Genomic DNA, 22,672 nt, shown 5'->3' on the forward strand with positions numbered 1-22,672 from the left:
TTTCAACATGGAGATGGATGAGGAATGGGATGCAGAGGTAATATGTGTCATAGAAGAAGACGAACTAGCACTCATGGCAATAATGGGAGAACATATCGATTATGAGGATGACTTGATCATTGTTTTAGGATGCTCAAACCGCATGATTAACGATTAGAGTGACGCAATGGAAACAGGGTGGCCCTTGAAGAAGGAAGTATTATCAAACTTTGACAACATTGAAGAAATTCTACCACAGAAAATGGGGAGCAAATTGTACACATTTGCTTGAGCGTTGGTGAGCAAGAAGTGATTAAATCAAGCAAAGCAAGTGAAAAGGAAATGACACCTCAACAACTAAAATAGTCAGAAAGAATCCAAAAGCTAAATCCAAAGTATGTCAATATAGCCATTATAAAAGATGAAGAAATATCACAAAATACGGCTTGACAACAGGCAATGGAGGAAGAAATTATAGTCTTGAGCAAAATCAAACTTGAGAATAAGTGCCAAGACCATCCGATATCAAATCCATCTTCTGCAAGTGGATTTACAAAATAAAATGTACCCCAAATAGATCAATCCTGAGATACAAAGCTTGGACTGTGCGTTCAGGGTTCTCTCAACAATATGAACTAGGTTATGATGGAACATTTAGTTCAGTGGCAAAGATCATTATCATGCAAGTTCCTTCAATCTTGAGGTAAATAAAGATCGGTAATTATGGCAGATGGATATAAAGAACAAACCAAAAGAAGTGAAGACTGAAAGTTAATTAGATACCGTGATATTGACTATATAGGATATCACGATACCCGAAGGTCAAACAATGGGTATGTGTTCAAGCTTGATTTGAGCAACTTTTTTAGTGTAGCAAAAGACAACCAATAATATCATTGTCAATAATATCAAGTAAGATGGGGTCCACGATCCAACTATCACATTGGCTCCTAGTCTCATATATTAGGACCTTTATATGGATAATAAGATATATATATAATAATAATAATAATAATAATAATAATAATAAATTTAGGTATCTTTGTCAACACCTCAGCATCTGACAGACTGAGTGGTGGGTGACGCAATCGCTTACGCCATTACATTTGACATTTAAATAAAAAATAATGAAAACGAATTTTCTTTTTTTAATATTTTACCAAATTGAATTCTAAAATTAATAGTTATTACAATTTTTATCGAGGCTAATTCTCTCATTAATTTTAATAAAAATAACACAATAAATTACATTAATTTATTAATTTAATAAAATAAAGTTTGAGACAAAAATAAGTTCAAACAATGCATAAATAAATTATAAATAATTGAATGATTTTTCTATATTATAATTATTTTTTAACCACTATTTTATATCATAAGTGTTGTTACCCTATAAAATTCAAAATTCAAATATTAAATATTTGCTTGTATATTATTATGTACAAGAAAATAATAAAAATCACGTGGAGATATATATATATATATTCTCCATCTACCTTCTTCTTCTGCAACATTTCCTCTTCATTTCTACAGGCAGCAAAATGGGCACTCAGCTCCACATGTTCTTATTCCCTTTCATGGCGCGCGGACACATGATTCCCATGGTCGACATGGCCAAGTTGCTTGCAGCTCGCGGCGTCAAGGTCACCGTCGTCACGACTCCTCTCAATTCCATCGCCATCTCTAACTCAATCCACACTTCCAAATCCCTCTCTGTTTCAAACATTCATCTTCTCATCCTCAAATTCCCCACTGCCGAAGTTGGTCTGCCGGAAGGTTGTGAAAATGGCGACTCCGTTATCGCTCCGGCCATGTTTCCCAAATTCATCTCTGCTTTGAATTTGCTTCAAACCCCATTTGAGGAGGCTGTAATGGAACACCGCCCCCATTGCATTGTCGCCGATATTCTCTTCCCTTGGGTCAACGATGTCGCTGCTAAATTTGGTATCCCCAAGTTGAGCTTCCATGGTACTTGTTTTTTCTCGTTCTGTGCTATGGAGTTCGTGAGGATTCACCAGCCTTATAACCAGGTTTCGTCCGATACAGAGCCTTTTCTCATTCCTTATCTTCCCGGGGAGATTTCTTTCACGAAATCGAAACTCCCCGACTTCATACGGGAGGATATCAAAAGTGATGTAACAGATTTTCTTAAGAGGGCCCTAGAGTCGGATTCGACGTCTTATGGAGCTGTTATGAACAGTTTTTATGAGCTGGAGGCAGAGTATGCTGATTGCTATAGGAATGTGTTGGGAAGAAAGGCGTGGCATATTGGTCCACTTTCGTTGTGCAATCAGGAAATTGAAGAGAAATCTCAGAGAGGAAAGGAATCCGCCATTGATGAGAATGAGTGCTTGAAATGGCTCGATTCCAAAAAACCCAATTCGGTTGTGTATGTGTGTTTTGGAAGTATGTCGGAATTCAGCTCCGATCAGCTGAGGGAGATTGCAAATGGGCTTGAAGCTTGTGGGAAAGATTTCATATGGGTTTTCCGGAAAGTGAACGGAGAAGACAAGGAAGAGGATCAAAATTGGCTGCCGGAGGGGTTCGAACAGAGGATGGAAGGAAAAGGGTTGATTATAAGAGGATGGGCGCCGCAGGTTCTGATATTGGATCATCCGGCGGTGGGTGGATTTGTGACACACTGCGGGTGGAATTCGACGCTGGAAGGGATAGCCGCCGGCGTTCCGATGGTGACATGGCCGGTGGCCGGTGAGCAGTTTTCGAACGAGAAACTAGTGACAGAGGTGTTGAAAATAGGAGCTGGTGTCGGGGTTCAGAAATGGGTGAGGATTTTGGGGGATTTCATCGAAGGGGAAGCTGTGGAGAAGGCGATAAGGAGTGTAATGGAGGGGGAAGAAGCAGAGGAGATGAGAAACAGAGCTAAAGAACTGGGAGAGATGGCGAAGAGAGCCGTTGCTGAAAATGGATCGTCGTATTCCGATGTAGATGCTTTGATTAAGGAATTGAAATCATCGGCGTTTTGAAGTTTATTTAGTATGGTTATTAGGGTTTAAATGAGTGGCCCAATATTTAGATGTAAGGCCTATGGCCCAATACGTGAAGTTGGGTTGAGGTGGACGGACTTCATGGCCCATTAATATTATTTATTATTATTATTATTTTTTTTTTGTAGTAGTATATTGACTATTTAAAAAAAAAAAAAAATTCTATTAATTTAATTTAATTTAGATTTTTTTTAAAGTAATCAAATTTCATTTAATAAATAAATTTATATTTAGTTTTGTATAAATATATAATAAGTTAAAAACTTATTTAGGAGCTTCCACAATCCCACTCATTACTCTAAATATGGTATTTTCGTCACGATTTTAATTTAATTGGACCTATATTTAATAATTATCAAGGTTATTATAGGATAATATTGATATAACTGGGACAAGAAAGGCGTTGAACGGGACGAATCAGAACTCAAAATATGCACCTCACTCCACTTGCTCACGCTTCTTCAACCTTCTCGAGACAACTTGAAATTTCATATCTTTTTCATTATTTTTTTCCGTGTCCCTTTAATGATAACTCAACCACGAAACAGCCTAAAATTCTAGATCTTTTCCATCATTTTCTTTCATGTCCCTTACATGATAACACAACCTCGAGACAACTTGAAATTTCCTTTCATTGTCCATTACAGCCTATCCTTAACTTTTACCATTATTTCCTTCCATGTCTCTTACATGATAACTCAAGTTAGGGTTCATATTTAAGAGTCGATTAGGACATAATGGAACACGCGCCTCACTCCACTTGCTCTGCTTCTTCAACCTCAAGACTGCTTGAAATTCAAGATCCTTTTCATTATTTATTTTCATGTCCCTTCGTGATAAAACTCAAGTTAGGGTCGATATTTAAGAAGTCGAACAGGACAAACCGAAACTCGAAACATGTACCTCACTCCACTTGCTCATGCTTCTTCAACCTCGAGACAACTTGAAATTCCAATTCTTTTATGTTATTTTCTTCCTGCCTTTACAAATAACTCAAATCTTTTCCATTATTTTTCTTTTTCCATATCCCTTACCTAATAACTCGAAACTTTTCCATTATTTACTTCCATGATCCCTTACCTAATAACTCAAATTTTTTTCTATTATTTCCTTCCAAGGTCCCTTACACGATAACACAATCAATTTCCTTACACGTCTTTCACCTAACCTTTCATGTCCCTAATCTAAACTTTTACCATTATTTCCTTCTATGTCAACGACAGCTAATTTTTTAACTTTTACCATTATTTACTTTCACGTCCATTACATGGTAACACAATCTCTAGACAACCTAAAATTTACTTTCATGTCCCTGCCTAATTTTTTTTACTTTTTACCATTATTTCTTTACATGTCAATTACAGCTTAATCTTTTAACTTTTACCATTATTTACTCGCACCATGGTAACACAATCGGGAGACAACCTAAAATTTCCTTTCATGTCGGCCTAATTAACTTTTACCATTATTTACTTCCATATCCCTTACACGATAACTCAATTATTTTCCATTGTTTACTCCATGTCCATTACATGGTAACACAGTCCCTTGTATATAATCTCCACTTCCCTCCACCTTTCTTCTCCATCTACCTTCTTCTTCTCCAACTTTTCCTCTTCTTTTCTACAGACAACAAAATGGACACTCAGCTCCACATGTTCTTGTTCCCTTTCATGGAGCGCGGACACATGATTCCCATGGTCGACATGGCCAAGTTGCTTGCATCTCGCGGCGTCAAGGTCACCGTCATCACGACCCCTCTCAATTCCATCGCCATCTCTAACTCAATCCACACTTCCAAATCCCCCTCTGCTTCCAATATTCATCTTCTCAACCTCAAATTCCCCTCTGCCGAAGTGGGTATGCCAGAAGGGTTTGAAAAAGGCGACTCCATTGTCAGTCCCGCTATGTTTCCCAAATTTATCTCTACTTCGAATTCGCTTCAAACCCCATTCGAGGAGGCTGTAATGGAACACCGCCCCCATGGCATCATCGCCGATATTTTCTTCACTTGGGTCAATGACGTTGCTACTAAATTTGGCATCCCCAAGCTGAATTTCCATGGTACTTGTTTTTTCTCGTTCTGTGCTATGGAGTTGTTGAGGATTCACAAGCCTTATAACCAGGTTTCCACCGATACAGAGCCGTTTGTCATTCCTCATCTTCCCGGGGAGATTACTTACACGAAATCTAAAATCCCCGTGTTCATGCGGGACGATGTCAAAAATGATATAACAGAGTTTTTTAAGAGGGCCCAACAGTCGGATTCCACGTCTTATGGGGTTGTTATGAACAGTTTTTACGAGCTGGAAGCAGAGTATGCTGATTGCTATAGAAATGTGTTGGGAAGAAAGGCGTGGCATATTGGTCCACTTTCGTTGTGCAATCAAGAAACTGAAGAAAAAACTGAGAGAGGAAAGGAATCCGCCATTGATGAACACGAGTGCTTGAAATGGCTCGACTCTAAAAAACCCAATTCGGTTGTGTATGTGTGTTTTGGAAGTTTGACGAAATTCAGCTCCGATCAGCTGAAGGAGATTGCAAATGGGCTTGAAGCTTGTGGGAAAGATTTCATATGGGTTGTCCCGAAAGTGGACGGAGAAGACAAGGAAGAGGATCAAAATTGGCTGCCGGAGGGGTTCGAACAGAGGATGGAAGGAAAAGGGTTGATTATAAGAGGATGGGCGCCGCAGGTTCTGATATTGGATCATCCGGCGATGGGTGGATTTGTGACACACTGCGGGTGGAATTCGACGCTGGAAGGGATAGCCGCCGGCGTTCCGATGGTGACATGGCCGGTGGCCGGTGAGCAGTTTTCGAACGAGAAACTAGTGACAGATGTGTTGAAAATAGGAGTTTGTGTTGGGGTTCAGAATTGGGTGAGAAGTTTGGGGGATCTCATCAAATGTGAAGCTGTGGAGAAGGCAATAAGGAGAGTTATGGAGGGGGAAGAAGCAGACGAGATGAGAAACAGAGCTAAAGAATTGGGAGAGATGGCGAAGAGAGCCGTTGCTGAAAATGGATCGTCTTATTCCGATTTAGATGCTTTGATAAAGGAAATGAAATTGTTGGCGTTTTGAAGTTTATTTAGTTTGCTTATTACCCGATTTCCGGGAATTGATATTCCTTCCCCTTTTTATGTCCGTCTTGTTTATGTCTTATCTTGGCTTCAATGCACTTTCGTAGTGTGTTATATGATGCATCCTCCTCCTTAAGTTTCTAAGTTTCAGGGTCTCGGTCATGCCTATTAATGTATGAGGGTCACCAACCTATTATTTTCTTAGTATACTTATGAATTACTGCCTCACTTAAACTAGTGATCGTGTTCGATAATTCTTTCAGTAATAGAATCGCACCTTAGATTGTGATGAAAAGCATATGGAAGTGATGGAAGTGATGATTCTCAGAGCGAGGTTGGTGCAGATTGTCTGATCTTTTGTAATTCTTAGTATGCTCTGTGGTTTCAGCGCTGTCTGATCTTCCACATCAGAAACGATTTCTTGAGATTATTAGTGAGTTCATTTGTCTTATAAGTAGTCGATGAATTTGCAAGTTTTGTGTAAAAAAGGCTTGTTTGGTATTATTGAGATCTTATCAACACCATGGATGATTTACAAATCGTTCGAGGAATTAAGAAACTCAACAACAACTACAATAAGTGAACAACATGCACGATGTCTTATTTACAATACCATGACATTTGGGAGATTGTTGGCAAGAATGAAACTACGCCGCTAGAGGAGGATTCTAACGGAGAATCAAATCAGGCAAAACAATGTTTACCTTGAAGACCACAGTTGAAGAAGAGTTGTTAGACTACATTTAAGATGACAAGACACCAAAAGAAACATAGGACACGTTTGTGATGTTGTTGTCAAGGAAGAATGACACGAGGCTACAACTTCTGGAGAACGAGTTGTTATCAATTTCACAACGTGACATGACAATTTTTCAATACTTCCACAAATCAAGTCAATCTGCTGAGAGATTACTGAACCAGCTTCAAAGTCCGCAATTGAAAAAGTTCAAATGAAGAGGATGATTATCCACGAATTGCGGCCAGAATATAGAAGCTTCTTATTACTATACAAGGATCATCAGATCAACCATCACTTGCTAAGTTTGAAAATTTGTTAGCGATGTAATTTGTTAGTCAAGAAGCCATGGCTAAACAAATGGGAGGAATCACAAGCCATGACTAAGAAGCACTCTATACTGGCGACAAATGAATAAGCCATCAAGGAACTACACAATCAGGTAGAGCTCATCCTCTAACATGGAGATGGAGGAGGAATGAGATGTAGAGGCAATATGTATCATATAAGAAAATGCACTAGTGCTCGTGACAATGATGAGAGAACATATTGAGTACGAGGACCGAAAGTGTGTACCAAAAGGATTCGAATAGAGGATGGAAGGAAAAGGGTTGGTTATAAGATGTGGGCGCCACAAGTTCTGATATTGGATCATCCGGTAGTGGGTGGATTTGTAACACACTCCCGGTGGAATTCGACGCTGGAAGGGGTAGCCACTGACGTAACATGATACGAAATAAGATGATAATAAAGTTTGGATACCGTGTACACGCTCAAAAGATCGAATTTGGATCAACTTAATTACAAATTCCTAGACAAGATGATAATAAAGTTTTTATTTTTTGAATTAGTTTCATTCTATTGAAAAATGATATAATTTATCGAATATAATATCAAAATTAATATATTATATATAACGGTTCATATAATATATATATATATATATATATATATATATAACTTGGAGATGACGCATACGTGGCTCTCAAGTTTAAGACTTTTCAAATTTATTTATATCACTACTCTACTTCCAAGACCTCAGTCATTGGTCAGCCTACTTGGCGTGACGTAATTGATTACGTCATCAAAATTGACCTTTACTAAAGTAATTTTATATTTATATCTTTACACAGTTTATTTCAGTCAACTCAAAATAATAATAATAAAAGGAATATATATATATATATATTATAATTGAACTCTAAGTTAATAATTTTAATAAAATAAAGTTTAGCAGACAAATTGATATGAATGAAGAGATATCAATCATACAATATATTTCAATAAAAATGTCAAGAAAATATTGTTGGAATTATCAAAAAATATTTCAATTCATGCCACGTTAAAGAAGAATGAAGTTTCATGTGGACTACAATTTAGAGTAATTTAGAGTTATTGTATTTGATTAATGTATTTTAAGATTTTTATTTATTTTAGGTTACAGTTACATAATAGTTAATTATGGTCATTAAGTATAAATGTAACAACTCTTGGAATGTCTTTAATAGTTAATTTTGAGGCTATACGTATTTGGTAAGTAAACTGGGAAAATGTAGTAACAAAAAAAAAAAAGCATTTGTGCTTTCTTTAGCCAATGACCAAGTTTCTTTGCAATTCTATGAAGTTCAGGTTGCATGTAGAATCATTCAAGCTCAACATGATCAATCTTGCCTGTGGAGTGATTCGAATCTCAAACAAGTGTTCTTGCGCTAAGATATTTGATCAACAAGAATCATTCAAACTCGATCTTGCTTGAGGAGTGATTCGAATCTCAAACAATGTTCTTGCCTTGAGATATTCTATCAACAAGCTAATTCGAATCTTGCTCCCCTTGTAGTGATTTCCACATATAAAAAAAAAATGTCATTTTTCTCCATCGATTTTAAATTATACATATATTTTATAAATAAAAATATAATAATGTATTATTGGCTCATTTAAATAATATTAGAATTTAGACCCAACAATATGTTGATCAATTCAAAAGTGGGTCCTACCTTAAAGTAAATTAGGTTAATGTTGATGATTTTAATTTGAGTTGACAATTGATGTTTAACCTAACCAAAGATTAATCTAAATACGATGATTAATTATAAATATAGATAATTTCAAATTTTAAAATATCAATAATATATAGACTTTGAATTAAAAAAGCTATGAAATCAAAGACAAAATAATTTTGTATAGCTTATTTAGATGCTTTGAATAGTGACATAAAAAATTAATAATCTCATAAAATTCTAAAATTTATTATTTCGTGTAGACCAAGGGACAATATCACGTGTCTTAGTCGGCTGTTTCAACCATTTTTGTTCTAAAAATATTATATTATAAAACAACCTTAAATAAATACATATATTTTTACAATTAAATTATATCATATTTATACCATTTTTAATATTTGCCCATACATTAATCGATGAGAAATTAAAGAACAAATTAGTGGGATACACGTGTAAGTTAATGACATGAGGTTAAAATGATTTTTTCTACGACATAGGTGTGCCGGTACGTGCCAGCCCATGTGTCGGAGGTTGGATTTTGCACCCACTACTCGGTACGGTATGTGTAAATGACATGACATGGGCATGGGATGGATGGATGGATGGATGTTCGTGATGTCTTGAGATTATGAAGGACATGTGGACCTATTTTTTATGACATGACTGAGTAAGCTACGATAGCCCCAATACCCAATGACATGGGATGACGTTAAGACATATGGGTCATGCTCCTAGGAAACTAAGATGATGTTGGATGTGATGCTGTGTTGAGAGACCTTGGTCTTGAGTAGAGGCAAGATCGAGTTGGATGAGTTAGTGAGTGGAGAAGCAAGTTGGTTGTATTGTAGATGATTGAACATGCACGCGCCCAGGCAGTGTGTGTGGCCAAACAAGCTTGGGTTCTGCACAGAGTGATGTTATGTTGGCTAAGACAAATATCGTATAAAAGGTTTGATGAAGCCACAAACTTGGTATTTCCTCAAGGCTGGTCGTAAGCGTGTCAATATCACGACGCCACACGATTAAGAAAATAGGATCGTGACAATAACTCACCACAAAATTGCAAACGACAGGTAAATTAAAATATCTCGATTATTATTAATAAGAGAAAAAAAGAAAAAGAAAAAAGGAAGAACATCACGATCACAGCTTCAATATATATGTCCACTTTCCTCTTCATTTTTTTCTGCAACTTTTCCTCTTCATTTCTATCATTTCCACAGGCATCAAAATGGGTACTCAGCTCCACATGTTCTTGTTCCCTTTGATGGCTAGCGGACACATGATTCCCATGGTCGACATGGCCAAGTTGCTTGCAGCTCGCGGCGTCAAGGTCACCGTCGTCACGACCCCTCTCAATTCCATCGCCATCTCTAACTCAATCCACACTTCCAAATCCCTCTCTGTTTCAAACATTCATCTTCTCATCCTCAAATTCCCCTCTGCCGAAGTGGGTCTGCCGGAAGGTTGTGAAAATGGCGACTCTGTTATCGGTCCCGCCATATTACCCAAATTCATCTCTGCTTTGAATTTGCTCCAAACCCCATTTGAGGAGGCTGTAATGGAACACCGCCCCCATTGCATCGTCGCCGATATTTTCTTCCCTTGGGTCAACAATGTCGCTGCTAAATTTGGCATCCCCAAGCTGGGTTTCCATGGCATTGGTTTTTTCCCGTTCTGTGCTATGGAGTTCGTGAGGATTCACCAGCCTCATAACCATGTTTCCTCCGATACAGAGCCTTTTCTCATTCCTCATCTCCCCGGGGAGATTTCTTTCACGAAATTGAAACTCCACGAGACCATGCGAGAGGATCTCAAAAATGATTCGAGCGATTTTTTGAAAAGGGCTCAAGAGGCAGAGTCCACGTCTTATGGGGTTGTTATGAACAGTTTTTACGAGCTGGAGGCAGAGTATGCTGATTGCTATAGGAATGTGTTGGGAAGAAAGGCGTGGCATATTGGTCCACTTTCGTTGTGCAATCAGGAAACTAAAGAAAAAGCTCATAGAGGAAAGGAATCCGCCATTGATGAACACGAGTGCTTGAAATGGCTCGACTCCAAAAAACCCAATTCGGTTGTGTATGTGTGTTTTGGAAGTATGGCGAAATTCAGCTCCGATCAGCTGAGGGAGATTGCAAATGGGCTTGAAGCTTGTGGGAAAGATTTCATATGGGTTGTCCGGAAAGTGAACGGAGAAGACAAGGAAGAGGATAAAAAATGGCTGCCGGAGGGGTTCGAACAGAGGATGGAAGGAAAAGGGTTGATTATAAGAGGATGGGCGCCGCAAGTTCTGATATTGGATCATCCGGCGGTGGGTGGATTCGTGACACACTCCGGGTGGAATTCGACGCTGGAAGGGGTGGCTGCCGGCGTTCCGATGGTGACGTGGCCGGTGGCGGGGGAGCAGTTTTACAACGAGAAATTAGTAACAGAGGTGTTGAAAATTGGAGTGGCTGTTGGGACTCAGAAATGGGTGAGAATTGTGGGAGATTTCGTTAATGGAGAATCTGTGGAGAAGGCGATAAGGAGAGTAATGGAGGGGGAAGAAGCAGAGGAGATGAGAAACAGAGCTAAAGAACTGGGAGAGATGGCTAAGAGAGCCGTTGCTGAAAATGGATCGTCGTATTTCGATGTAGATGCTTTGATTAAGGAATTGAAATCATTGGCGGTTTGAACTTCACTCTGCTTGTTCATTGGAGTTCCAAAGGCTTTAAATTTTCTATTTTAAATAAAGAATAAAAAGAAAAAAAATGTAATAGTTTCAGTGCGCATTTAATATTATAAATTATCTTATTAAAAGCAGGAGTGTAATAGAAGAGGTGACAAACTTAAAGATATTCACACCAGATGAAGCTTAGAGGAAGATGTGGTCAAAAAAGAAGCAGAGATGTTAGCATGTCATTAGATTTAGTTATAGATCGATTATGACAACCACTTCACTTCAACGCATTATGAGGATAACAAATAAACTTTGGGTTCAAGTAGCATTTCACTCCTTAATATTCTTCGTCCCGATCTCCGGCATTCAATCCTACCAAATATTCGCCCCGCCTACTATTATAAATAAATAGTAATAAAATTATGGGACAAAATGATATGTTTTGTCATTATCTAGAAACATGTATTCACTCGCTTGAATTAAGCTTTAAGCACTCATGAATTAGAACTATTTTATTTATGTCCATGTTCGTGATAGAGTTTGTTCCTGTCCAATATACTTTTTTCCCGTGATTTATTTCTTTTTTTTATTTCAACCAAAAAAAACCTCATCCGATTAAAAATATATATATATTTTTTTTTGTAAGCTAAATACCAATTGTCTTTAAATAATTATATTTTAATTTACTTAGTCAATACATGTGTTCTTATGGTCCATCTTTCTAGTGGCAATTGTCATGTCCCTTTTTTGTTTGTTCTTTTTAATGTTTTTTTTCCTTTTTTTTTAGAAAAATCTTTTTAATTTATAAATCTAATTTTATCAATTTATTTTCAACTAAAAATTGAGAATTTAAAATATTAAAATAGGCAGACAAAAATATTATCCATTCAAATGAAAAAGTACAAAAAGAAAATCTAAACCAACTAATGGGGGATGACATGAACACGGCCGTCGCCGTCGCCGTCGTACTTGAGAACGAATCTAAAACGCCAACGATTTCAGCTCCTCAATCAACGAATCCAGATTCCGGTACGATGATCCGTCGTTCCCGACGGCCTTCTTCGCCTTCTCTGCATTCTCTGCTGCTCTGTTTCTCATCTCACCACCTTCTTCATCTTCCATTACTCTCCTTATTGCCTTCTCCACAGCTTCCCCTCCGATGAAATCTCCGACACCAGGCACCCATTTCTGAACCCCGACAGCGACCCCTGTTTTCAGCACCTCTGTCACTAATATCTCATTGTAAAACTGCTCCGCCGATACCGGCCATGTCACCATCGGAACGCCGGCGGCAACCCCTTCCAGCGTCGAATTCCACCCGCAGTGTGTTACAAATCCACCCACCGCCGGGTGATTCAATATCAGAACTTGCGGCGCCCATCCTCTTATAATCAGCCCCTTTCCTTCCATCCTCTGTTCGAACCCCTCCGGCAGCCAATTTTGATCCTCTTCCTTGTCTTCTCCGTTCACTTTCCGGACAACCCATATGAAGCTTTTCTCAGAAGCTTCAAGCCCAATAGCTATCTCCTTGAGCTGAGCAGAGTTGAATTTCGCCAAACTTCCAAAACAGATATACACAACCGAATTGGATTTCTGGGAATCGAGCCATTTCAAGCACTCGTGTTCATCAATGGCGGATTCTTTTCCTCTCTGCGAAATTTCACGAGCTCCATTGTTGCATAATGAAAGTGGACCAATAGGCCATGCCTTTCGTCGCAATACATCTCTGTAACAATCGACATACTCTGTTTCCAGCTCGTAAAAACTATTCACAACAACCCCATAGCAATACGATTCCGATTCTTTAACCTTGTTGAAGAATTTACTAAATTCAGTCTCGGTATCTTCCCGAACGATTGAAGGGAGTTTCATCTTCGTTATCTTAATATCTCCGGGGAGATAAGGAATGAGAAAAGGCTCTGTTTCCGACGAAACATTCTTTTCAGGCTTGTGAAGTCTAATGAAATCAGAAGCACAAAGCGAAAAAGCACCAGTCCCATGAAAAATCAACCTGGGGATGCCAATTTTCGCGGCGAGATCATTAGTCCAAGGGAAGAACATGTCAGCAACGAGGCAATCAGGGCGGCTCTGAAGCAGAGCCTGCTCAAAAGGGGCTTGAAGTAAGGTGGAAGCTTCGAAGAATTTGGGGATATAATCCGGACTTGGAAGGGAATCAGCGTTTTCGCAAGTATCCGGAAGGCCCACTTCAGCAGCAGGGAATTTGAGGACAATCAGCTCAATCTGTGAAGCGAAATTTTGAAGCGATTTGGAGATGGAGATGGAGTTGAGAGGGGTGGTGACAATAGTGATCTTGACGCCGCGAGATACGAATAGCTTGGCCATATCGACGAAGGGGATCATGTGGCCGTGAGCCATGAAGGGGAACAAGAAGATATGGAGCTGTCGAGGTTCGCTTCCCATGGCGGATAAAGAGTTGCAGAAACAGAGGATGAAGATGAAAAACAGAGTGGGGATTTGGGAGAATTTATAATAGGAAATAGAAGCGAAAGATGAATGGAATTCTTCGATCCCATAATTCTAATATAATTTATAATCGCGGTTAATGGAAGTATCTGGATGGAACTCAAAACTTATCTTAATTAAATCCAATATTGTAAAAAGAAACAGAGTATAATTTTTTATTTGTAAACAACGTCTGAGGAAGGTTCATAAAATTCAATCACCACATTTGAAGAGTAATAAGAATAATGGAGGAAAAGAGTAAGCAGTTGCGTCATGAAATTCAATCACCACATTTTGGCTTCTAAATACTTGGACTTCATATGCTGACGAACGCGCTTTCGACTTCTACAACAAAACCTCCACGCATGTGCTTTTACCCAATATACCTCCTTTTTCTTCTTCCCAATTTCATTTCAAATTCGTATTGGATCTCATTTTCATTTCTCCATTAGGGTTTTTCTTTCTTCTTCTCACACCTTTTGCATTTCTTCTCCATATCTCCTTCTTATTAGGAATCACCCATGGTTATGGTAATGGTGATATTGTCTTTTTTATTAGGAATCACCCATGCTGATGTGATATTGTTTATGTTGAATATGAGCACTTGTGGTTTTACTTGCTTTACAAACTCATGATCATTCTCAACCCTCTTCATACTTTTTTTTTTTTTTCATTTATTTTTTTTTCATTTATTCTGAGTAGTTATTAATGATGTCTAGGATTATAATGTTCCTTTGCACATTTTTGTATTTGGGTGTAACACCGAACATTATTTATAAGAGTGAAAATCTTCCCCATTATTTATAAGAGTCTGAAAATCTTCCCTAGTAGTATGTAACGAGCCCAAGTCACTATTAACGGTGGGTTTGTGTTGTTAGGTCGAGTTTCTAAGTCCAAGTCAACAATATTGGGTATGTATTGTTAGGACAATATTGGGTATGTGTTGTTAGGTCGAGTTTCTGAGTGTCTAAGCCCAAGTCAATAATATTGTTAGGGTTTGTGTTGTTAGATTGAGTTTCTTCCCATTAATTCTTAGTGTTTTTTTGTTCATATATACATGATGATCTATTAAAAAAATTGCCGTGGAAGCGTAAGCCCCGTTCTGTTAACACCCCGGGTAAGGGGCGAGTGAATATCTGTGAAACGCGGCCAGCTATTATTCGGTGCCAATGGGCTCAAGACTCCACACGTGTCTCAGCCTCTCGCTATGAGCATTGCGAGGGCCCATTGGGCTACCGAAGTAACCCGTTTCCGGGTCAGCATCTCTGCAGGGGACGGCCCGGGGACTTTCCTGAGCCTAATGATCCAACTGGATCAATTAGCCCTATCACTCCGTTCCGCGGCTTGTTGACTGCTCATTTGAAATTACGCTCTATATTAAAGCGCGCACTGCATAAACTTTTCGATGTGGGTCAAAAAACACTTGCGTTCCAAAGCAATAATTTAATCTCTTAATTTGTTTAGGGTTTTAGCATTTGTATTTTCAATTTTATAATAAATTTTATCTCTCAACTTCCTCTTTAATTTAAAATTTATAACTTATTGATCAATAAACTAATAAATGATTAAATGGTATCATAAGTTACAAAAATTAATACTTAATTTTAATGAAAATTTTACCATACAAAAAAATTAAATTAGAACGTGAACTAAATTTGTATATACTAATTTCAAAGAAATAAGTTTTGTGAATTTAAAAAGATTAATTTGTTTAACTTGATTAAATAAATATTAAATAAACATGAAACGTGATTGCGGTCGAGTTAAAGATAAATGCTTATACTGTTAAAATCTTAAACTATGATTAAAAGGGGTGATTTGAAAATTATAACATGATAAATCATAATTAAAGAGACATGAAAGTGATTGAGTTGAATGGCCAATTAATGTCCGGCAAGCATGGAGCATTATGATGTGCAAAACCCAATGAAATTAGGATGGGAAATGAATGCAAATGCCTCCCAAAAGATACAGATCAATATTAGTTAAATTAATAAAAATACATCTAATTCGATTTAAAAAATATTTTTAGATTTTAAAATTTTCAATAATATTTTTCAACTTTAAAAAATTTCAAATATACTCTTACCATCCGTTTTAAATTAAAACGGTTAATATTTTATAAAAAAAAATTACTATTTTTTAAATATTTAAAAAATATCTAGAAATTATTTCACATATTAATGGTACAATTAGTTTCTTCAAATTCTAATGTCTCCACTAATTTGTGTCTTAATTTTGGATTTTAGCAATAAATAAATAAATAAATAAATATATATATATATATATATATATATATATCATTGAAATGTCAAATTCATAAGGGCATTAGGTCAATTTTTGTTTTTGTTTTTATTTATTTATTTATTTTTTTTGTCTTAAACCCGATTCTTTTTAGGATAGATATGACGTTACACGTCTTTTAAAATATACATTTTAAATCATATATGCATATTCTTATAATATCTATTTATTTTAATATTTTAAATTTTTTTATAAATTCCTTCGAGAGAAAAAATAATAATTATTTAATTTAAAATTATCAGAGTATTTTGAGTATACATTCATCATCATAACCTCGAGAATACATGTTTAGACAATTTGTGGTTTAAAATAAGTTGGTAGGGCGAAGATCACAAATCTTAAACCTAACGAACGAAAGTGAGCGGAAATTTGAATCGTAGACTGTGGAAGGAAGGTTCGTCTCCATTTAAAAGGAATAGGAAAAACACGTGGAGTTCCCTACACCATTTAAAGTGAAATGAAAGATTGGAATCCAGCCCTATAAAAGGTTCATACTATTTTAGTTATTATTTGTTTTATAATTAAAAGGCTAAATTATTATATATACCCATAGGAAAATTATATATAATAATTAAAGCTATTTATTTCTGTATTTCTTAATTAGTAACGAATAATTGTGAAATGATTGGACTGTGTTGCCTCAATAATAGTAATAATAATATTTATTATTATTATTATTTGTGTGTAAAATGTTTTTCTCATTTAATTCAGTTTAAGTTAATGAATTTTCAAAATATGTCGGTTCCCTTTTTTTTTTTTAATAAAGTTTTGCCCTTTCAACTTGTATCATTTTCCCACTAAATTAATACAAATAATCTTAAAAATATGTGTTTGATTTAAAAAAAATACTTTTAAATTTTTTTTAAAACTTTAAAATTTTAATTAAAAAATACCCATAAAATTTTAAATTATTTTCGAAAGTTCATGAATATTTTTGAAACGTTGTACGAACCGTAAATATATTTATGAATTTTTAACAAATTTGAAAGGTATTTTTGAAGTTTTTAAAAAAATTTACTGAGTATTAACCCAACTTTATAAATTCACGAGTATTTTTTTTACAATTTTAACTGTAACTGTATTTTTTTTTATTTTTTAGCGGTATTTTTCAATTTTTTTTAAATAAAGTTTTTTTTTTTTTTCATTTTGAAATGTAATTGAAAATTAAAAAGTGTTTTAAAAAGTAATAAAAAAAAATAGAAAATGAGAGAGAGAGAAAAAAAAAGAATTATTTAAAATGGAATAAAAAAGAAAGAAACGTGAGGACATTAGTGAAGATTTGAATAATAAAGGCAGAATCAAACAGATTTAATGCGAATAATAGCGTATCACATGACACTAAAATTTTGATGTGTTATTTAGACGGGACACCGCTGCGGCCGGTAAATGCGCTGTTCTTTAACTATAATTTCATTATTGTAACTACCTTGTTTTGTCTCCTTGTCCCTCTTAACTTAGAAAACGATATCATTTATAATATTATTTAAATATAAATTAATGTGTAAAAACTAGAAAATAAAATAAATAGTTCTAACCATCTTGATTTTAATATATATATGTGTGTGTTTTCTATATATTAATTTTAAAATAAAATTTAATATTATAATATATTATAATTATTATTTTGGAGTAAAATATAACAATTTAACAAAAGGAAAAAAAGAGAGCGAAAAGTTATTCAAATTATTCAAATTATTCAAATTATGACCTTTTAGACGAGACAAAGGGCAGGAAAGGTCAAATCACATCACGTTCCTTCCAGTCCTCTATCAGTATCTGAGAGTCAAAAGGTAATATTTGAAAGTGAATTTCCCAAAATACCCTCCCACCTTAAACTCCTCCATAACGCTACATTCTTTTGACTCCCACCAGAATTTCTTCCTAATTTTCCGCTTTTATTTATTTATTTTATTATTATTATTTTTAATGGTTACCCCTTAACAAAATCAGCTACCAGTCGTTCATTGTATTCCGGAACGTATAACTCTACCCATCACGACATTTTAACTTCATGCTACAGACGTTTATAAAAGTATCACGGTCGTTACGTCTTTTACCAATGTCGTCTCTTCAAACTTTCTCCCAACCGTCATTGCGGATAACAACACCAAAGACGAAGAGAAGGACAAACGTCCATTTGGACTTACCTTTTTAGATTTGGTTCATAGGTGATTTAATTATCGACATATGTCTTATGTTATTTAAAAACAATTAATAAAATATCACAATTCAAACAAGTTGCTTGAAAACATATATATAATCTACACTTGGGAATGGGTCAATAAGGTTTAATTATTTTAAGTATTTATTTATTTACTTTTACTCCAACTTCGTCAATTGTTTATTACCACTACAAACAATTGGCATAAAAGATATAAATTTTTGTATTTGATTTATTTTTCCGGTTAAATTAATAAAAAATATTCTTAAAATTTTTAATTTATTTAAAAAATACTCGTAAACTTTCAAAATGTTATAGTTTTAAAAATTTAAAGGATATTTTTTAATCCTTCGAAAATTACATAATTTTATTTAAAAAATTTAAAGTATATTATTGAAATTTTGTTAGAGTCAAATATATTGAAATTTTTATTAGTTTACTTTTATTTTTTTTCATAAATTATGTGTACTTGATTTATATATAATATTGAAACGCATGAGTTAGGATGGGCAATAAAACCTATATTTTTAGGTAATTAATTAAAAATGCTGTTCAAAATTATATATAATTGTTAAAATAAATATTGAGCAATTAATGACAAGGACATTTATTGACTTATTTTATTTTAATTTTTTTACTTCATTAATATGAATTTCCATGCTTTATACTTGATGTCGTATTTTCCTTGTCACACGAGCCTAGAATATTATTAAATTAATTAATTATTTTTAAAATAAGCAAAAATAATAAACTATTTTTTAAATTCCATGATTAAATCTCTCTTATAAAACTTATTTTCTTTAAAATAATATAATAATGAGGAAAAACCCTTTGCATGTGAAAAATTAAATTAAATCATTTAATATATATTTTAAAATTTTAAAAAACGGCCATTTATCACCTCTCGTACCTTCACTTCTTTTAGAAAATAAAAAAATAATAAAAAAAATTCGTCGTCTGAGACTCACGCGCCTCCCCAGTCCGTGATTCCTCCACCTTAAAAATACAAATCGAAACTTCTTTTCTCCGTTCATTTCCCATTTCTTCTTCGTTCCAAAATCAAACCAAGCTCCACCGCCATGAAATCCGCCGCCAACGCCAAGCTCATCCTCCTCCACCCCTCCATCCACAAACAAGGCCTCGCCGCCCCCACCGCCGCTACCGGCGGAGCTGCACTCACCCCTCGCCGCTGGCTCTTCTCCTTCCTCACCTTCTTCACTCTCGTCTTCACTCTAACCCTCATTAACTCCACCTTCTCCGCTGCCGACCGCCGCCGCTCTGTCGGCAGCCCCGCCGACTCCCCTGTTCTCCCCCAACCGATTTCCGCAGCCCTCATCCACTACGCCGCTGTCGATACAAACTCCACTAAACCCCACATGACCACCGCCGAGCTTTCCTCCATCGCCGCCGCGCTTTCCCCTTGCTCACCGGCGTGTAATTTCTTAATCTTCGGTTTAACCCACGAATCCCTCCTCTGGCGCGCACTCAACCACGGCGGCGTTACTGTCTTCCTCGACGAAAACGAGTTCCATGTCTCCAAATTCGAGCAATCCAACCCCGGAATCGAAGCGTACGATGTTCAATACACAACCAAAGTGAGCCAGATGAAGGAGCTTCTAATTCAAGCTCAATCGCACGCCGACAACGAGTGCAAACCCGTTCAAAACCTCTTATTCTCCGAATGCAAACTCGGCATCAACGATTTGCCTAACCACATTTACCAAGTCCCATGGGACGTGATTCTCATCGACGGGCCACGTGGGTACAGCCCCACATCGCCGGGAAGAATGTCGGCGATCTTCACCGCCGGAGTTTTGGCTAGAAGCAAATGTGGGAAACGGAATTCGAAAACCCATGTGTTCGTTCACGAAATCGGGCGGGAGGTGGAGAGGATTTACAGCGAGGAGTTTCTTTGCCGGGAAAATTTGTCGGAATCTGTGGATTCATTGGGGCATTTCGTGGTGGAGAAGACAATGCAGGGAAATGGCGCAAGATTCTGCAAGAATTCATCCTCTAGTTCATCAATTTTAAGGTAATTTAGTACAGTGTTTAGAGGATGGTGTGGATCTGTAAGTGTATGTTCATCCAAATCTGCGTATGTTTGTGTTTGGTTCCCGAGAAAGAGCGAGAAAATGTACAGATAATGGAAGGAAACTAATTCCTCTGCTTTCTTTCTACTGTTTTAACTTCGGTTTCCCCTTTCCTCTTTCCTTCTCATGGGTCAAACAATTATATTTATATTAATTTTTATTATATATTCTTTTAAGAAAAGTTACTTTTTGTTATATATATATATATATATATATATATATAACTATATCCTAAATTAAATTCTCTAATGTCACTCTTATTTAAAATTTTATAATATTTTCCGGTTCAATATCTCTTAAGATTCCGATATAAACAATAGGGTCCCACTCTCTTATTAGTAGAAGAGAAATTTGATTTATGATTGGATTATTGTTTTATTAGAAAATTAGTGATACTCAAGAAAAATGAGTTAATTATAGGGGTAAAATGGACTTTTAACCTATTTGTAATTATGAATCTAAAGTATGGACTAGATTATAATGATTATATCGCATAATAGTGGAAATGTACGTCTACATCAGAGTATAAAATGAAAATTGATTAATTAAATAATTTAATTAATTATTTTTATATATCGGAGCTTATAATATATAGGTCCATAAGATACATTTGCTAATCACCTTAAAATGTTCGAAAAAATAAAATTATATATGTTTCTTGGTTCTTAAAACATTAATGAAATATTGTAATTTTTGCATAATTTTTTAATTTAACTAAAAATAAATTTATATTAGATCTCAAGACATAACTGTAATTAAAAAAAAAAAAATGAGGAAGGGGTAAAATGGTAATTTCAGGTAAAAAGGCAGAGCTGTGCTAAAAATCCGGATCGGTAGCTGTCGGTGATGGAGAGGGAACAGTTCCCCCTTGTGTGGAGGAACATGACGTTAATTTTCTTTTTAAAAAGAATTCCATCATCTCACGCGACTCGAGGTCGACAAAACGAAACGCGCTCGGTGATTGGTTGTGGATTACACGTGGGAGTACGGAATTGGTAGTTGGGGTTCACGTGATGAGTTAGTTAGGAATAGGAATTGGAAGAATGGTACGGTAAGGAGAGAGAAAGAGAAAGGTGTCGGTGAGAGAATTAGAAAGAGTCCGTAACGGAATTCACGTTTTGTTTAAATTAATAAGGTCCACGTCAAAGTGGACCGCCCTTTTTTTTTTTCCCACTTACAATTTTTAAAATATACGTAGACTTTAAATTAAAATTTTATTAATATTTTGAAATACTTTAAACATTATAAAATTTTATTAATACCATTAAATTTATTAAAAAATACTTATAATTTTTTTTAAAATAATTAATATCATTTACGTTTATAAAAAAATAAAAATAAAAAATCTTAACGTCAATATATGAACAAAAACGGTAAATCATCTATTATCTCTGAATTTTTTTAATTAATTAATTATTATTTTTTTTTTGCAAAGTATCCACCTAACATTCCATCAATCATTCTTCATATTTTAAGAACACAATTAAAAATAACAATTAAGAAGAAAGATTTTATATTATATAATAAGTGAAAATGAAAATATAATTAAAGAAAGGCCTTATTGAATTTTATTTGGGCCGACACATTCGTTGTTTATTGTACATGAAAGGCCCAAGCCCAATATCATTCTCTATTTATCACCACTTTATGCCTTGAAATGAATCTAATTTGTTAACAAACTTTTAATTTCGTTATATAATAGAATTCTAATATATTTCTAAAAATAAATTAAATTAATTAATCTATCCAATATAAACAAAAATTTTATATTTTATAAAACTCAAAACAATTAATCTATCCAATATAAACAAAAAAAAAAAATTATAAAACTCAAAACTTTTAGATTTTAGGGTTTAGGGTCTCTAAACCCTAAACCCAATTTTATAAAATTCAAAACTTTCAATTTTTATTAAATAGATTTTAGGGTTTAGGGTCTCTAAACCCAATTTTATAAAATTCAAAACTTTCCAAAACTTTCTATTTTCATCTAGTAGATTTTAGGGTTTAGAGTCTTAAACCTTAAACCCTATTTTATAAAACTCAAAACTTTCCATTTTTATTAAGTTCATTTTAGGGTTTAGGGTGCAAATCCTAAACCCTATTTTATAAAGCTCAAAACTTTGAAGATTTTAGGGTTTAGGGTTTCTAAACCCTAAACCCAATTTTATAAAATTCAAAACTTTCCAAAACTTT

General features: G+C 35.2%; 5 protein-coding genes across 5 annotated transcripts; 4 read left to right on the forward strand and 1 right to left on the reverse strand.

Moving 5' to 3' along the window:
• Nucleotides 1–1,483: 1,483 nt before the first annotated feature.
• LOC111455428 (scopoletin glucosyltransferase-like) lies at nucleotides 1,484–3,067 on the forward strand. Its single transcript, XM_023097096.1, has one exon. The coding sequence runs from the start codon at nucleotides 1,521–1,523 to the stop codon at nucleotides 2,961–2,963; it is 1,443 nt and encodes a 480-aa protein (XP_022952864.1). The 5' UTR covers nucleotides 1,484–1,520; the 3' UTR covers nucleotides 2,964–3,067.
• Nucleotides 3,068–4,532: 1,465 nt separating this feature from the next.
• LOC111455426 (scopoletin glucosyltransferase-like) lies at nucleotides 4,533–6,317 on the forward strand. Its single transcript, XM_023097094.1, has one exon. The coding sequence runs from the start codon at nucleotides 4,622–4,624 to the stop codon at nucleotides 6,062–6,064; it is 1,443 nt and encodes a 480-aa protein (XP_022952862.1). The 5' UTR covers nucleotides 4,533–4,621; the 3' UTR covers nucleotides 6,065–6,317.
• Nucleotides 6,318–9,962: 3,645 nt separating this feature from the next.
• On the forward strand, nucleotides 9,963–11,789 carry LOC111455427 (scopoletin glucosyltransferase-like). The gene has a single exon (XM_023097095.1). The coding sequence runs from the start codon at nucleotides 10,034–10,036 to the stop codon at nucleotides 11,474–11,476; it is 1,443 nt and encodes a 480-aa protein (XP_022952863.1). The 5' UTR covers nucleotides 9,963–10,033; the 3' UTR covers nucleotides 11,477–11,789.
• Nucleotides 11,790–12,316: 527 nt separating this feature from the next.
• On the reverse strand, nucleotides 12,317–13,984 carry LOC111455414 (scopoletin glucosyltransferase-like). The gene has a single exon (XM_023097079.1). It carries the CDS (start codon nucleotides 13,880–13,882, stop codon nucleotides 12,443–12,445), a length of 1,440 nt encoding a protein of 479 aa, XP_022952847.1. The 5' UTR covers nucleotides 13,883–13,984; the 3' UTR covers nucleotides 12,317–12,442.
• A 5,362-nt stretch (nucleotides 13,985–19,346) lies between these two features.
• LOC111454825 (protein IRX15-LIKE-like) lies at nucleotides 19,347–20,599 on the forward strand. The gene has a single exon (XM_023096290.1). The coding sequence runs from the start codon at nucleotides 19,469–19,471 to the stop codon at nucleotides 20,423–20,425; it is 957 nt and encodes a 318-aa protein (XP_022952058.1). The 5' UTR covers nucleotides 19,347–19,468; the 3' UTR covers nucleotides 20,426–20,599.
• The last annotated feature ends 2,073 nt before the right edge of the window (nucleotides 20,600–22,672 follow it).

Source organism: Cucurbita moschata, unplaced genomic scaffold (assembly GCF_002738365.1).
Source record: "Cucurbita moschata cultivar Rifu unplaced genomic scaffold, Cmos_1.0 Cmo_Scf00017, whole genome shotgun sequence".
Classification (NCBI taxonomy): Eukaryota; Viridiplantae; Streptophyta; class Magnoliopsida; order Cucurbitales; family Cucurbitaceae; genus Cucurbita; species Cucurbita moschata.